This window comes from Vulpes vulpes, chromosome 12 (genome assembly GCF_048418805.1).
Source record: "Vulpes vulpes isolate BD-2025 chromosome 12, VulVul3, whole genome shotgun sequence".
In the NCBI taxonomy this organism is placed as follows: domain Eukaryota; kingdom Metazoa; phylum Chordata; class Mammalia; order Carnivora; family Canidae; genus Vulpes; species Vulpes vulpes.
The window spans coordinates 74,837,353-74,855,430 of record NC_132791.1 but is presented as its reverse complement, the minus strand read 5'-3'; the positions used below and the strand labels follow the sequence as shown (position 1 = coordinate 74,855,430).

General features: G+C 40.1%; 1 protein-coding gene across 1 annotated transcript; it reads right to left on the bottom strand.

The window, feature by feature from the left end:
- Window positions 1–887: 887 nt before the first annotated feature.
- Window positions 888–1,703, bottom strand: LOC112912775 (microtubule nucleation factor SSNA1). Its single transcript, XM_072732021.1, has one exon. The coding sequence runs from the start codon at window positions 1,692–1,694 to the stop codon at window positions 1,335–1,337; it is 360 nt and encodes a 119-aa protein (XP_072588122.1). The 5' UTR covers window positions 1,695–1,703; the 3' UTR covers window positions 888–1,334.
- Window positions 1,704–18,078: the final 16,375 nt, after the last annotated feature.

Here is an 18,078-nt window from a genome sequence, read left to right as displayed (position 1 = left end):
AACCCCAAACAAGAGTTTTTTTGTGAAATAAGAGTAGAGTTCATCACGGTTATTAAAATTCTAATGACATGAAAGACAATTATTGTGACTTCAGGTGGTTATTCTGAATGCACTTAGACATGTGACAGCCGAGGTAAATATTTCAGCCTCAGACAGCTCCATTAATTAATTACCGCTTAGGATTCTGAAGCTTGCTTACTTGCTTCAAGGGCCATGCGGAATACTTATAAGATATATATTCCAGGCAAGTCCAGACAGGCAAACTAGGTACTCAATAACGTTTTTTCATGTCCTTGTTTGACATTTATTTATGAGAATAAAGCTCAGACTTAAATATTTTACCCTATACTCCCTTTCCCCCCAGAGAGAAACTTCTATAGAAAAACCTATAGCAATTTAAGAAAAAATAATGTGTCTGAAGAGGGCAGCCTTTCCACAATTTCTTGAAATTTACTCCATTTCATTGCATTGGGCAGTTAATTTTTTTTGTGATTTAAGGCTCGTGAATGCTTTTACATGTGTTGGTCCTAAATCTCATTCTCTTAAAATTAGGCTTAATTCTTCACCTCAGCCCCCTCCTCGTATGTTTTTATTTATTTTTATTTTATTATTATTATTATTAATTTTTATTTATTTATGATAGGAACACAGTGAGAGAGAGAGAGGCAGAGACACAGGCAGAGGGAGAAGCAGGCTCCATGCACCGGGAGCCCGACGTGGGATTCAATCCCAGATCTCCATGATCGCGCCCTGGGCCAAAGGCAGGCGCCAAACCGCTGCGCCACCCAGGGATTCCTGTACTTGGAAGAATTAACTTCACTCCCAATTTACTCATGAGTACTTTGATGGGATATGGTTATTGCTTTATAAAGTTTTAAAACTTTTTTTTTTTTTTTCTTTACAAACCCAAGCTTTATTGACAGTCACAGGCCACCAGGACAAGCTCTGAGGTGCAGGGCCCCTGCCCTTTGTCCACTTCCCTGGCTGGGATAGCAAGGTGAGGCCACTCCCATGGTGCTGAGACAAGGGAACAGGGCCTTTCTGGCAGCACCGGGATGGGGGGCAGTGGCGACCTCAGGCCCTGAACAGAACTGACCCAGAGCCTGCACTCCCCAAGTCCTGCATGAGTACAAGGCTGGGACCCCCACCTGCTGGGCTGTGCTCAGGGGTTTCCTTGTCACCTGGGGCAGGTGGAGCTTGGCAACAGCCTCTTGGTACCTGAGACACTGAAAGGGGGCCAGCTGGTGCCAAGAAGAGTAAAGACGCTGATGATAGTCGGAGGCCCAGCCGCTGCCGGGCTCGGTAGAGGCAGGCCCCTCCCCAGAACGGCCCCATCAGCTGTCCTTAGCCCCGCTGCTCTTCTGCTCTGAGGCTGTGGCCTTGGTCAAGTTCCCAGCTTCCCTCTTCAGGACACTAAGCAGAGTCTGCGAGCTCTCCAGGATCTTGAGGTAGGCAGCTTCTGTCTCCGCGATGGTCCGGTCAAACTCGTTTCGAGAGGCAATCTTGCGGGCCAGGTTCTCGTTGACGCGGGCCAGTTTCTCGGTCAGCTGCCTCACTTCATTCTGCAGCCGCTGCTTCTCATCTTCCTCCTGCTGGATCTGCCGGCACAACTCCTCCCGCTTCTGGCACAACTCCTCGATGCACTTGACCAGTTCGTTGTTATAATTCTGCAGCGCTGCGCCCTGCTGGGTCATGGTGACCGCCCAGGCGGTCTTATTTTAAGAATTATGAAATCTTCAGTTTCCTAAAGAGAAGAAAAATTGAAGTACATTTTTCTGCTTCTTTGTGTCTTTTATGCCCACAGGAAGGATCAGCCACATGAGGACTTGTCGGAAAGAGTCATAAAAGCATTCTCTCTGACCTATTCCATCCAGTCATAGAGCAAAGACTTCAGAAGTTTTCTACTTCTAAACATACTCATCCTGGAAAGTGTGCATGCCAGGAGTGTTTTGTACTTGGCAATTAGCATGGGGGACAAACCTGATTCATAACAACATTGTGGCCATGTTCACCTTGCTACCCAGAACTAAATGGCTAGATCAGAGCCTTGTCACAAGTGCCCATGGTTTGGAGGATCATTGCAGCTGAGGTGGCATCTGGTGCTATGTGTGCAGAGGAGAATTTGGTCTTCCCACTGTATTGTGATAAGATGAAGAGGTGGGAGGAAATCCAAGGTAATAATGGAGGGTTGTATAGTGTCCTGAGATATGTTTTTAAAGGAGAAACTTCTGAGAGTTACTTGTCTCCCTATGATGAAGGAAAGTTTGGGACACAGGAAGAGCAAGTTTTAATCTGATGAACAGTTGAACAAACCACTCTTAAAATTTATCCATCACTACCCCCTCCTCAGGCTTTGAAATGTCCAAGCTTTGAAAAGCCTTGTAGATTATAGTACATTGGTAGTATCTAAGCTCTGGAAAATCTGACTGTCCTCAGAGGACAGTCAGTGCCTTTGCACTTGGCAGGTCCTTTGCACTTAACATTGTCCACTGTGTGGCATCACTGATATGAATATGTATTGAAAATATTTAAAGGAATGTGTGAATATTGATAGATTCACATTTCTACAGCAGGTTAGAATTTAGTACAACCTCCCCAATTTATAGATGAGCATAAATGACTTGGTTAATGCCTTATAAGTAGTATCAGATCCAGAAGGAGAAGAATCCACTTGCCCAATTTCTTTCTACCTACTTTATGTGGCATGTAGCCTCTAAGATGTTCTCTGATGATCCTTGTGTCCTGCTATTCACATCCTGGTGTGGTCCCCTCCTATATTATTCCAGAATTGATCTATTTGGCCAATAATCACCAATAATTATAGGCTACTAATGGGGGAATTCAAGGTTTCTTTTGTGTAAAAGAACTCTGACAATCTCTGATATCACTATGCATGTTTTTCTCAGACACTTTGGCAGAAAATCATTAATTTGCTAATGTGGCCAATGAAATTAACTTTGAGCTCTAAGTTTCAGATATGTTAGTGACTTGATATTTACTGGAGGTAATGACCTCATCCATAACTTCCTAATAGATGGTTTTCATACCACAAGCTCCAAAAGTAACAATCACTGCTAGCGTAGGGATGAGGGGAGGTAGAGAATGCAGAAGAATGTGGGAAGTAGTCAGCCAGTCAGTTTTCCACAACACACACACACACACACACACACACACGCGCGACCTCAGATACTTTTTAAAATTTCTATCTTTGGGACTATCCTATGTTTACAAGTCAAAGTTTTACTTAAGATGTTCATTGACACTCTAAGTTTTGAGCTAGTTTTCTAAAGAGTTAGAACCAAATTGTTCACTTGGATTGATATATATGGCAATTTAGGTGACTCATTAATTCCCCAGGGAGGTATTATGGTATTATCGTCCTCCCTTGTAAGCTTGTGGAATGTACAGTCTACAAGAGAAAACTGCATTTAGAAGGCAATTATGAGAGAGTATAGAAGTTTTTGCTAAGAGGCAAGTGTAAATGTGCTGGAAACATAGCAAGATGGTAGCCTATTCTTGGTATTCAGGGAAGGTTTTCTTTTTTTTTTTTTTTTTTTTTCAGGGAAGGTTTTCTAAGGGCAAGAATTGGATATCTAAACTGAAACCCTTAGCCAGTCATTTAATGGGGCTGTGGTGGTTCAAGGTTCAATCTATATCAGTAGATTAAAAATCAGATTTTTTTTCCCCTCAAGCATCTTCCCATAATTTCCAGAAATATTTCTCTGGAGTTTGAGAGTCATTTTCTCTGTTTAGAGAAGACTATTATCGATAATATCCTTGAATCTTCATACCTCTACTCATCATCACCCTTGTTCTTCAATGGATGCATATAGCAGTACAAGTGTGTGCTGGAAGTATTATGGGATGTTTCCTTGCTTCCAAGATTAAATATGAAACAACTGAAGAGCCTCTTAAAAATGCAAATTGCTGGATCCCACTTCCAGAGATTGGTAAATTCCTGGGGTCAAATAATTTGCATTTTAAAGCAGCATGCCTCATTATTCTGATCTGGATACTGCCCTCTGATTAACCACTGGTTGCTGAGGACACTAGGATGGGGAGAAGGAAGGATATGATCAATTACTTATCTGGTTTGTCAAGTGAGTTTGTTTTCATCCAGGCTGAAATACAAACCATGCATTATGGCTAGTTCATTCAAAAAGATAACAAGGAAACCCAACCAGATTTTGTGTTTTGTGCTATGAAACTGGATTTTTGAATATAGTCACATCCATCAGAAGCTATGCTACCATTCTGGGGACATGGTCATGTCTTTAAAATTTGTAATTAATAATGACCATTATTTTGTTGTTTCTCTGGCCTTTTACATTTATCCTTAGCACTAGAAAGGACATGAAATGTGTGAATCACAATGGACTGCAATTACCATTACACAGTTAATTATACTTGTGTCAGTGCTGAAGAACAGTGTGACCTTTAGGAGAAAGTTAAGCGTGGGCATGGAAGTATTGTGACACTTACCAAGAAGGAAGAGTTGTACACTTCACATTGCTTTTTTGCTTTTTCGGTTTTTTTTGCCTTCAAATCTACAAATACCCATTTTATCTCCTTCCTATGTCAAGGTTCCTTAATAATTTGGTTCAGATTCTGCAGGTCACACATCTCACTTTTCTTTAAAATATTTTTTGAATATTATGCTCGTGTCTTGAATTTGACTACCATAATTTTATTTTGATTAGAAAACCAAATCTTTCAAGAAGAGATAATAAGTGTTGGTTAGGATGTGGAAGAAAGGGCACACTTGTGCCCACTGCTGGTGGGAATGGTGCAGCCACTATGGAAAACAGTATGAATTTTGCTCAAAAAATGAAAAATAGAACTTCCATATGCTTTAGTAATTCCACTTCTGGGTATACATCCAAGAAAAAAAAAGGAAAACAGGATATGGAAGAGATATTTATAGTTGGTGTTTATTGCAGAATTATACACACTAACCAAGATATGGAACTAACAGGCATCTGTCAACAGATGAGTGAATAAAGAAGAGATATATTTGTTATATATAACATACATATTTTATATAAAATATAAACAGTATAGTGGTAACCATATTACAATATTAGATGTATCAACTCTAATACCTTAAACTTATGTAATGTTATATGTCAATTATATCTCGATTAAAAAAACACAAAGTTTTGTTTTCCTGATAACAGGTATAACCATTATTGTTACAATTTTAGAAACTGTGTTGTGGTTTATAAGTAGGATAAGTTACCTTCTCAATATATGATGTCTCAAAAATTAGTCTGAGGGTGAATTCCAAAAGCTTATGATATAAGAAGACTTGAAGAGATTCTGCTGAAACCCAAATTGTTGGGCTAGAAAAGCAGCCAATGGCCCCTTCCTAAAAATGCAGGGAAGCTGGGAGTTGCTATAATATTCAGGCAATGGGCTCTTCTGCATTACTAGCATTTTCTAGTTAACAGAGGTTTCAGATTTTTTTTTTTGATATTTTAGATACATAATACTGAAAGCAATCAAATCTTTCCATGGAAATTCAGTGTTGCCACTATCATTAGTAATTTATGTACTCTGAAAGTGTAGAATAATTTAATTTAATAGATTTGGGGCTGGATAAGGAGGGAGCATGGGGACTATCTAAATTATTCTTATTTCACAATTAGGAAAATGGCATTAGAGAAGGTACATGGTTGTGCACTGGTATACGTTTGAAATTCATTGCTACTGCTTCTCAATGAGGGAATATGATTAAACTTTTAGTTTAATTTCCAGCTACTTATTTGATAGTGCTCCCTTTATCCAAGTTGAAATCAGAATGCTTCTCACACTGTGCTATAGAGTCCAATCCCATCAGCCTCAGTGGGGCAGGAGGGCTGATCCTGACTCTGCCTCCTCTGATGGGCAGATGCTAGAGGGAAGTTGAATTGAACAGACAGACCACAGCATTTAGCTAGTAAGCCAACCTCCCTGTGGCAGAGATTCAGGAAAGCTGTCAGGAACACCATAGAAATTACACAGGGATTCTGAAAGGCAGATGCAATGCAGTGATGGGGAATATAGGAGTTGGCAGTACTGTATTGGTGTATCGATCATCCCCCAAACATACCAATCATTTCACTCTTCATGCGTCTGCCATTAAACATCCACAACTTTCCGCAAGTGATAGAAAATGTGATTATAGTCAGTTACACAAGGAGGATTTAGGCAAAAATCCTGTGGTTGTGGTTAAGCTGCATAAGAAGACCAATTAGAGTTAGCACCTCTGCTCTTCTCTTGGCCTTTTTTCCTCACAGTCACAGAATGGTTGCTACAGTTCCATGTAGTGTATCTGTATTTAGAGGGAAGGAATAATGGTGGTGAAGACCCAAGCCTTATCTTTTCCTTTTTATCAGAAGAGCAAAGGGTTTCCCAGAACTCTTTCACCTCCTGCCTCTCCAAAATTATATTTCTATTTCATTGGCCAGGAGTACAGGGAGGGAATACTGAAAAAGTGGTTAGATGGTTTTTTCAGCCTCTGTGGTAGAACCAGACAAGAAAAATGGTGTTAAGAATGGCTGTGGATGAGCTAATCTACAGTGAATTTGTGGCATTTTACAAGCTCATGAAACTGAGCATGAAACTGGTAGCAATAGTATGGTCAGGTCTTTCCCAAGATGAACAGTCTCTATGTAATAACTGACTCAAATAACCTCATTGATTAATGTGGATATTTTTATACCAGTTTGGTTTCACATAGAAACTTAGAATAACATGCCTTATTTTCTGCTTATTGAATTAAGGCCCATATGTGGATAGCACCTTACTGTACAAAATGCTTCACACCTATTACCATATTTGATCCTCACAAGAATACCATGACATGAAAATTATTATTCTAGTCTCATTGAAAAGAAAGTTGAGACAGAGAGAATTCAGGTGACTTGCACGGTCAAACAGTGAGTACAAACTGAGAGTTGAATCCAGATGTTTTGGCTCTAGTGTTTATATTATTATACTTGCCGAGGAGAATGTATTTTAAAAGAAATGAAACAGAGAGTAAGTTGAGAGAGAGTCTAAGATTGTGGTAATTTTTGGAGCTGCAAACACTGGGTAATTCATTTAGAAAAACAGAAAGTGAGGAGGAGGAGCAAGACGGCGGAAGAGTAGGGTCCCCAAATCACCTGTCCCCAACGAATTGCCTGGATAACCTTCAAATCATCCTGAAAATCTACAAATTCGGCCTGAGATTTGGGGAGAGTCCAGCTGGAACGCTACAGTGAGAAGAGTTCGCGCTTCTATCAAGGTAGGAAGACGGGGAAAAAGAAATAAGGACACAAAAGGCCTCCAAGGGGGAGGGGCCCCGAGGAGCCGGGCTGAGGCCGGGGCGAGTGTCCCCAGGACAGGAGAGCCCCGTCCCGGAGGAGCAGGAGCTGCACCAACCTTCCCGCGGAAAGGGGCCCGCAGGAAGTTAGAGCAGGACCCAGGAGGGCGGGGATGCCCTCGGGCTCCCTGGGACACTAACAGGCACCTGCGCCTCGGGAGAGTGCGCCGAGCTCCCTAAGGGCTGCAGCGGGCACGGCGGGACCCGGAGCAGCTCGGAGGGGCTCGGGCGGCGGCTCCGCGGAGGGGGCTGCGCGGCGGGAGCGCGAATCCAACAGCGCAGGCCCCGGAGCACAGGGCGCCGGGACACAGCCCAGGACCCGGCCTCCCCCGGGACAGGCAGAGGCCGGGAGGGCCCAGGACAGCAAGGACGCCCCTGCCTGGAACTGAGCAGATCAGCGGCCCCGCCCCGGAGCCCCCAGGCCCTGCAGACTGAGAGCCCCGGAGCTACTGCGGGAGCTGACTCCAGGGTCCCAGAGCTGCCCCCGCCACTGTGGGCCTCACGGGGTGAACAACCCCCACTGAGCCCTGCACCAGGCAGGGGCAGAGCAGCTCCCCAAGTGCTAACACCTGAGAATCAGCACAGCAGGCCCCTCCCCCAGAAGACCAGCGACAGGGACCAGTTCCAGGGGAAGTAAAGGGACTTAAAGTATACAGAATCGGAAGATACTCCCCCGTGTTTTTTTTTTGTTTTTTTGTTTTTGTTTTGTTTTGTGCTTTTTTTTCCCTCTCTTTCTTCTTGATTTCTGATTGCTTCCGCCACCCCACCCCCCTTTTTTCTCCTTTCTTTCTTTTTCTTTCTCTTTTTCTTCTCTTTTTCCCCCTTTTTTTTCTTCTTTCTCTTTTTTCTTTTTCTCTTTTCTTTCCTTCTCTCTCTTTTTCTCCTTTTCCCAATACAACTTGTTTTTGGCCACTCTGCACTGAGCAAAATGACTAGAAGGAAAACCTCACCTCAAAAAAAAAAAGAATCAGAAACAGCCCTCTCTCCCACAGAGTTACAAAATATGGATTACAATTCAATGTCAGAAAGCCAATTCAGAAGCACTATTATACAGCTACTGGTGGCTCTAGAAAAAACCATAAAGGACTCAAGAGACTTCATGACTGCAGAATTTAGATCCAATCAAGCAGAAATTAAAAATCAATTCAATGAGATGCAATCCAAGCTAGAAGTCCTAAGGACGAGGCTTAACGAGGTGGAAGAATGAGTGAGTGACATAGAAGACAAGTTGATGGCAAAGAGGGAAACTGAGGAAAAAAGAGACAGGCAATTAAAAGACCATGAGGATAGATTAAGGGAAATAAATGACAGCCTGAGGAAGAAAAACCTACGATTAATTGGGGTTCCCGAGGGCGCCGAAAGGGACAGAGGGCCAGAATATGTATTTCAACAAATCATAGCTGAAAACTTTCCGAATCTGGGAAGGGAAACAGGCATTCAGATCCAGGAAATAGAGAGATCCCCCCCTAAAATCAACAAAAACCGTTCAACACCTCGACATTTAATAGTGAAGCTTGCAAATTCCAAAGATAAGGAGAAGATTCTTAAAGCAGCAAGAGAAAAAAAGTCCCTGACTTTTATGGGGAAGAATATTAGGGTAACAGCAGACCTCTCCACAGAGACCTGGCAGGCCAGAAAGGGCTGGCAGGATATATTCAGGGTCCTAAATGAGAAGAACATGCAACCAAGAATACTTTCTCCAGCAAGGCTCTCATTCAAAATGGAAGGAGAGATAAAGAGCTTCCAAGACAGGCAGGAACTGAAAGAATATGTAACCTCCAAACCAGCTCTGCAAGAAATTTTAAGGGGGACTCTTAAAATTCCCCTTTAAGAAGAAGTTCAGTGGAACAATCCACAAAAACAAGGACTGAATAGATATGATGACACTAAACTCATATCTCTCAATAGTAACTCTGAACGTGAACGGGCTTAATGAACCCATCAAAAGGCGCAGGGTTTCAGACTAGATAAAAAGGCAGGACCCATCTATTTGCTGTCTCCAAGAGACTCATTTTAGACAGAAGGACACCTACAACCTGAAAATAAAAGGTTGGAGAACCATTTACCATTCAAATGGTCCTCAAAAGAAAGCAGGGGTAGCCATCCTTATATCAGATAAATTAAAATTTACCCCAAAGACTATAGTGAGAGATGAAGAGGGACACTATCTCATACTCAAAGGATCTATCCAACAAGAGGACTTAACAATCCTCAATATATATGCCCCGAATGTGGGAGCTGCCAAATATTTAAACCAATTAATAACCAAACTGAAGAAATACTTTGATAATAATACACTTATACTTGGTGACTTCAATCTAGCTCTTTCTATACTAGATAGGTCTTCTAAGCACAACATATCCAAAGAAACGAGAGCTTTAAATGATACACTGGACCAGATGGATTTCACAGATATCTACAGAACTTTACATCCAAACTCAACTGAATACACATTCTTCTCAAGTGCACATGGAACTTTCTCCAGAATAGACCACATACTGGGTCACAAATTGGGTCTGAACCGATACCAAAAGATCGGGATAGTTCCCTGTATATTCTCAGACCATAATGCCTTGAAATTAGAACTTAATCACAACAAGAAGTTTGGAAGGACCACAAACACGTGGAGGTTAAGGACCATCCGGCTAAAAGATGAAAAGGTCAACCAGAAAATTGAGGAAGAATTGAGAAGATTCATGGAAACTAATGAGAATGAAGATACAACCGTTCAAAATCTTTGGGATGCAGCAAAAGCAGTCCTGAGGGGGAAATACATCGCAATACAAGCATCCATTCAAAAACTGGAAAGAACTCAAATTCAAAAGCTCACCTTACACATAAAGGAACTAGAGAAAAAGCAACAAATGGACCTCACCCCCAGCAGAAGAAGACAGTTAATTAAAATTCGAGCAGAACTAAATGATCGAGACCAAAAGAACTGTGGAACAGATCAACAGAACCAGGAGTTGGTTCTTTGAAAGAATTAATAAGATAGATAAACCATTAGCCAACCTTATTAAAAAGAAGAGAGAGAAGACTCAAATTAATAAGATCATGAATGAGAAAGGAGAGATCACTACCAACACCAAGGAAATACAAACGATTTAAAAAACATATTATGAACAGCTGTACGCCAATAAATTAGGAAATCTAGAAGAAATGGACTCATTCCTGGAAAGCCACAAACTACCAAAACTGGAGCAGGAAGAAATAGAAAACCTGAACAGGCCAATAACCAGGGAGGAAATTGAAGCAGTCATCAAAAACCTCCCGAGACACAAGAGTCCAGGGCCAGATGGCTCCCCAGGGGAATTCTATCAAACGTTTAAAGAAGAAATCATACCTATTCTACTAAAGCTGTTTGGAAAGATAGAAAGAGATGGAGTACTTCCAAGTTCGTTCTATGAGGCCAGCATCACCTTAATTCTGAAACCAGACAAAGACCCCACCAAAAAGGAGAATTACAGACCAATATCCCTGATGAACATGGATGCAAAAATTCTCAACAAGATACTAGCCAATAGGATCCAACAGTACATTAAGAGAATTATTCACCATGACCAAGTAGGATTTATCTCCGGGACACAAGGCTGGTTCAACACTCGTAAAACCATCAGTGTGATTCATCATATCAGCAAGAGAAAAACCAAGAACCATATGATCCTCTCATTAGATGCAGAGAAAGCATTTGACAAAATACAGCATCCATTCCTGATCAAAACACTTCAGAGTGTTGGGATAGAGGGAACTTTCCTCGACATCTTAAAAGCCATTTACGAAAAGCCCACAGCAAATATCATTCTCAATGGGGAAGCACTGGGAGCCTTTCCCCTAAGATCAGGAACAAGACAGGGATGTCCACTCTCACCACTGCTGTTCAAAATAGTTCTGGAAGTCCTCGCCTCAGCAATCAGACAACAAAAAGACATTAAAGGCATTCAAATTGGCAAAGAAGAAGTCAAACTCTCCCTCTTCGCAGATGACATGATACTCTACATAGAAAACCCAAAAGCCTCCACCCCAAGATTGCTAGAACTCATACAGCAATTTGGTAGCGTGGCAGGATACAAAATCAATGCCCAGAAATCAATGGCATTTCTATACACTAACAATGAGACTGAAGAAAGAGAAATTAAGGAGTCAATCCCGTTTACAATTGCACCCAAAAGCATAAGATACCTAGGAATAAACCTAACCAAAGAGGTAAAAGATCTATACCCTAAAAACTATAGAACACTTCTGAAAGAAATTGAGGAAGACACAAAGAGATGGAAAAATATTCCATGCTCATGGATTGGCAGAATTAATATTGTGAAAATGTCAATGTTACCCAGGGCAATTTACACGTTTAATGCAATCCCTATCAAAATACCATGGACTTTCTTCAGAGAGTTAGAACAAATTTTTTAAGATTTGTGTGGAATCAGAAAAGACCCCGAATAGCCAGGGGAATTTTAAGAAAGAAAACCATAGCTGGGGGCATCACAATGCCAGATTTCAGGTTGTACTACAAAGCTGTGGTCATCAAGACAGTGTGGTACTGGCACAGAAACAGACACATAGATCAATGGAACAGAATAGAGAACCCAGAAGTGGACCCTGAAATGTATGGTCAACTAATATTCGATAAAGGAGGAAAGACTATCCATTGGAAGAAAGACAGTCTCTTCAATAAATGGTGTTGGGAAAATTGGACATCCACATGCAGAAGAATGAAACTGGACCACTCTCTTTCACCATACACAAAGATAAACTCAAAATGGATGAGAGATCTAAATGTGAGACAAGAGTCCATCAAAATCATAGAAGAGAACACAGGCAACACCCTCTTTGAACTCGGCCACAGTAACTTCTTGCAAGATACATCCACAAAGACAAAAGAAACAAAAGCAAAAATGAACTATTGGGACTTCATCAAGATAAGAAGCTTTTACACAGAAAGAATACAGTCAACAAAACTAAAAGACAACCTACAGAATTGGAGAAGATATTTGCGAATGACATATCAGATAAAGGGCTAGTTTCCAAAATCTATAAAGAACTTATTAAACTCAACACCAAGGAAACAAACAATCCAATCATGAAATGGGCAAAAGACATGAAGAGAAATCTCACAGAGGAAGACATGGACATGGCCAACATGCACATGAGAAAATGCTCTGCATCACTTGCCATCAGGGAAATACAAATCCAAGCCACAATGAGATACCACCTCACACCAGTGAGAATGGGAAAAATTAACAAGGCAGGAAACAACAAATGTTGGAGAGGATGCGGAGAAAAGGGAACCCTCTTACACTGTTGGTGGGAATGTGAACTGGTGCAGCCACTCTGGGAAACTGTGTGGAGGTTCCTCAAAGAGTTAAAAATAGACCTGCCCTACGACCCAGCAATTGCACTGTTGGGGATTTACCCCAAAGATTCAGATGCAATGAAACTCCGGGACACCTGCACCCCGATGTTTCTAGCAGCAATGGCCACAATAGCCAAACTGTGGAAGGAGCCTGGGTGTCCATCGAAAGATGAATGGATAAAGAAGATGTGGTTTATGTATACAATGGAATATTACTCAGCAATTAGAAATGACAAATACCCACCATTTGCTTCAACGTGGATGGAACTGGAGGGTATTATGCTGAGTGAAATAAGTCAATCGGAGAAGGACAAACAGTGTATGTTCTCATTCATTTGGGGAATATAAATAATTGTGAAAGGGAATATAAAGGAAGGGAAAAGAAATGTTGGGAAATATCAGGAAGGGAGACAGAACATAAAGACTCCTGACTCGGGGAAACGAACTAGGGGTGGTGGAAGGGGAGGAGGGCGGGTGTTGGAGGGGAATGGGTGACAGGCACTGAGGTGGACACTTGACGGGATGAGCACTGGGTGTTTTTCTGTATGTTGGTAAATTGAACACCAATAAAAATTAATTAAAAAATAATGAAACAGCACGTGGCGAGAACACTAACTTTATACTCTAAAAACTGGGTAGAACTTGAATTCAAGCTGCCTTCTTCTAGTTATGAGACCAACAAGAAATTTTGTTGTCTTTTGCTCTATTGGTCAGAAGTCTCTCTTAGAGTTTTCAGGTCACTTGGGCAGGCTGCAGTGACTAGCAGATGCACGTTATCAATGGTTTATATTCACGTTTTCTCCCGTGTATTATTGACTTTCTGTAGACACAGTATTGGTGATAATTTACTCCAACATTAGCATAATGTGAGCAGTCTTTGTATACTCCCTTTCATCCTTCACAATTTCTTTGTAAGAAATTGATACTTATCAACAAAAATATTAATTTAATAAGAGAAAAAGAAATTCTTCCATTATGCAATATTTTATCACAGTCTATTTTTTCTTAAAGATTTATTTATTTATTTATTTATTTATTTATCTATTTATTTATTTGAAAGAGAAAGAGATATCACGCGTGAGAGAGAGAGAGAGAGCATGCACATGTGTGCACACATTGGGGGGTGCACATTGCTGAGTAGGGAGGCCAGTGTGGAGCTTGATCTCACAACCCTGAGATTATGACCTGAGCCAAAACCAAGAGTTGGTTGCTTAACTGACTGTGCCACCCAGGTGCCCTGCAGTGCCTTTTTTTATATTGATTGGTTGGTGAGAAAAAGTTGAGGTGATGGTTCTGCCTCCATTGGCATCAGCGTTGCATGGATGCTGTAGTTTCTGTTAACTTTGGAAGGATATACTGCTTTGTGAGCGTGAGCTAAGAGAAAAGGTGACCCAGAAATATGGGCAGTGGTACTGGTTTAGGGAGATTGCTTCAAATAGTCAGTTTTCTTTTACTTCTTCCACTTCTTAAAAATGCACACTGGGTTTTAATCAGTGTTTTTGATATCTATTCTCATACCTCTCAAAGACTGGGTTGAGCAAGTCACAGGTCACATCTCTGCCCTCACTCTAAAGATGGAGAGCGGTTCTAATCTAATCTTCCTAGTCAAGGAAAATGAGACACAGAGATTATGTTGTCCAAGGTTATGTGATTTCAGTTGGTCTACAATTCCCTGATTTTCCCCCGCAGAACTTACTCAGTCTTGTAAGCCAGTACAATCATTTTGAGAACTTCCCAGTGAAATAGTCTAATGTGAATCTGTGACTCTCTGCTGGTCCTGCAGACTTTTTACATGTGGCAATGAAATGAGAAAAGTGAAGACAGGGTAGTATTTGGGACAGTCCTTAATTCTTAGAATATAACCTTTTAGTTCTCCAACAGTACAATTACCTTTTTAAGTGAAATCTGGGAATGATTAGATGGTTTTCTTATAATTTTTGATATCCAAGCCAAATTAAAATGGCAGCCATCCCGTACATTTTCCAGTGTGTTCTCTGAATTCTTACCTGTCTATGAAATACAGGAGCAGAAGAGCTACCAAAAATGGGTTTCATTTTTGTCTTTTCATCTTTTGAAAGAAATGTGGTTATATTGGCAGACTTTCAATCTTAACAGTGCCATTTTGATTAGAAGGCTTAATTTGATGGTGTTTCCAAATGGTAGCCTGATAAAACTGATATTGGTGATATCTTTTTTGCATTGAGAATCCCCTTTAACCGTAACTAAAAGGAGCAATACATTTTTTATATTAGGTAAATTTTCTTGGTGTTTACCTGTTGTGCTGATCATTTGTTGGTTTGCTTTCAGATCTACTCCATGGGCATCTCTTGCCATTTGCTTTCCCAGGCTCCCTTGTTAACTGACTACTAAATAGGTTCTCCCAGTTGGAGGCATCATTAACAGGTTGGAAAGAGAAAGGGAAAAAAAACCAGGATGTTTCTCCCCTCTGTTGCTTGCTTTGGGCAGTGTATCTCCATGTTCCCATGAGCCTCTGTGTGGATTCAGCTACTATGAGGCAGCCCTGGATTCTGGCCACTATGTATGCTGTCTGTGTTCCCCCATAGCTTCAAGGGCAGTGGCTGTGTTCCTCATTCTTCCCTGTCTTTTTTGGCTTTCCTAATAGACCTATGACTAGTTCCCTGTATTAAATTCCTTCTCTTTGACTGCCTGGTATGGGCTCTCTTTTTCCAACAATTTTTTGTTTTCTGATTGATATATCGATCATGACATGATGCACTTTATTCTTTTGTCATGTAACAGTGGGTTTTAACTTTAGAAACATTATGTGAATATTTACAGGATCACCAGACTTGCAGCTGCTGAAAACTCTGAGATTTATTCTATTGAGCTGGCCTAGTGGATGATAATCCTTTTATACCCCTATCCTGCACAGAATAATTATTCCTCTTCTTTGTCACTCATGAGCTAATCCTTACCTTCTAAATTTGTGTTTATTACAAAAACCTTTGTCTTTCATGTTTGCAATATAATAGGCTTATTGGCTTCAGTCTTTGAAAATACCTGCACAGATATTCAGCCTGAAGTTGAAAGGACCATGGTAACTCCATCCTGGATCCCAGCTTTATGTCTTTTTCTGATTTTTGGCATCAGCAGAACAGTTTAGAAAATAAATTATCATAGATTTATATTCACTAAGAAAAGTAGACCTTTTTCTATTTGTCTTTGTAACACTTTTTATAGATGTCAGATGGATACAAATATAGCTATTGTAATGAGTGAATTGGTACAGGTAGATATCCGCTCATTTGAGAATTAATATCATCACCATTCCTTCTTCATTATTATCATCATATCTGACATTTACTGAATGCTTACTCTGCGGTGTCTGCTAATTTCTTGTCATGCATCATCTCATTTAACCCTCTCAATATCTCTGTGATAAGGAGACAATATTTTATAGGTGAGAGAATTGACAACTTGAACATTTAATTAACTTATCCAGTGACATAGGGTTGATTCTGTTACATTCTAGCACCCTAGGCTTTTTTTCCTGTCAATTTAATTATATTTATTATTTTAAAAATTTCTAATTTAAATTCCAATTAATATACAGTGTAATATTAATTTGAGGTGTACAATTTAGTGATTCAACATTTCTGCACAATATCCATTGATCTCACAGCAAGTGCATTCTTTAATCCCCATCACCCATTTAACCCTGTCCCTCCACCTGCCTCCTGTCTTGTAACCATCAGTTTCTGTAGCCGAGAATCTCTTTCTTAGTTTGTCTTTTCCTTTTTCCCCAGTGCTTGCTTGTTTTCTATCTTAAATTCCACATATGAGTGAAATCATATGGTATTTGTCTTTCTCGGACTTATTTCACATAGCATAATACTCTCTGGTTCCATTCACTTTGTTGCACATGGCAAGATTTTATTTTTTGTTGGCTGAGTAATATTCCATTGTATATATACCACATATCCATTCATCAGCCGATGGAGATTTGGGCTGTTTCCATAATTTAGCTCTTGATAATGCTGTTATAAACATTAGGGAGTATGTGTCCCTTTGAATTAATATTCTTATATCCTTTGGGTAAATACCTGGTAACACAATTGGTGGATTGTAGGGTAGTTCTATTTTTAACTTTTTGAGGAACCTCTATACTCTTCTCCAGAGTGGCTGCATCCTAGTCAATTTACTATTGTCCAATAGTGGGCAATACTATCTCCTTGAAGCTTTTAGACTAAGGCCACTGAAAACCATTTTCACCAATACTTCTGTTTTGTACTGACCAGAACACAACTTTTTGGCCTTTAGGTACTATTTGTACTCTGAAATTATTTTTGCACAGTTAACTTTGTTGAAACAAGTGCTTATATCCATTCAAGTATAGGTTGGTCTATTTGCAAATAGCCAATTTTCAAAACATGGATCTTAATGTATTCATTAATAGGTTGTTTTTTAAAAAAAACCCCACAGATAGATTTATTTATTTATTTATTTATTTATTTATTTATTTATTGCACATGCAGGGGGAGAGGGACAGAGGAAGAGGAGAGAGAGTTTCAAGTAGACTTCAGACTGAGCCCAGAGCCTGACTCAGGACTCAGTCTCATGGCCCTGAGATCACCACCTGAGTCAAAACCAAGAGGGAGCTGCTTAACCAACTGCACTGCCCAAATGCACACACACCATTTGCTTAAGATGTACCAATTTGGTATTTTATTTGGACTGATTTTAGAACCTATTTGTGAAAAAAAAAAGTATTTTCCAATGCTTTCAGTTTGTAAGGAATGCACATAAAGTTTTATATGCTTACAAATATGTATGAAATAAAAGTCATTATGAATTGAATTTTGAATTTTGAATAAGTGTACAGAAATAAGAATGGTGATTGGTTCATATCTGAAACTGAAATTGAATGTTTTTATGAATATTATGTACTTCTCTTTAGAAAACTTTTTTATTTCCCATCATATCTTCCATCTCCTATTCAGCACATTCCTTATAAATATGAAGTTGGTATCTTCATATGAGTTAGAAATGGAAAGATTTTCCTTTGGATAATTGTCACCAATCCAAGCATTGTGTCTTAAAAGCCTAGTATAAAGTTTTGGTCAATAATAGTCAATTGATTGGCATCTTTTTAGCCCTTTAAACTTTGTAACTTTGTAAGTTTTGTGTTTAGAGTTGTCCTTCATAGGTGAGAATGTTAAAATTCATCTCACTGAAAAGATAACTTGTGAAATTTAGGAAAAGATGCAGTATGTTAAGGAGTGACCATTTACTCAAGAGAATTCAACCAGGTATCCCAGTGTCATTTTCTAGCAGCAAATAGACTTAGCAGAAAGCAAGGCTGACAGCAGAAGTCTTGGTTATCTGGAAGGGTTGCTGTTAAATGAGGGAAGAAGAGAGC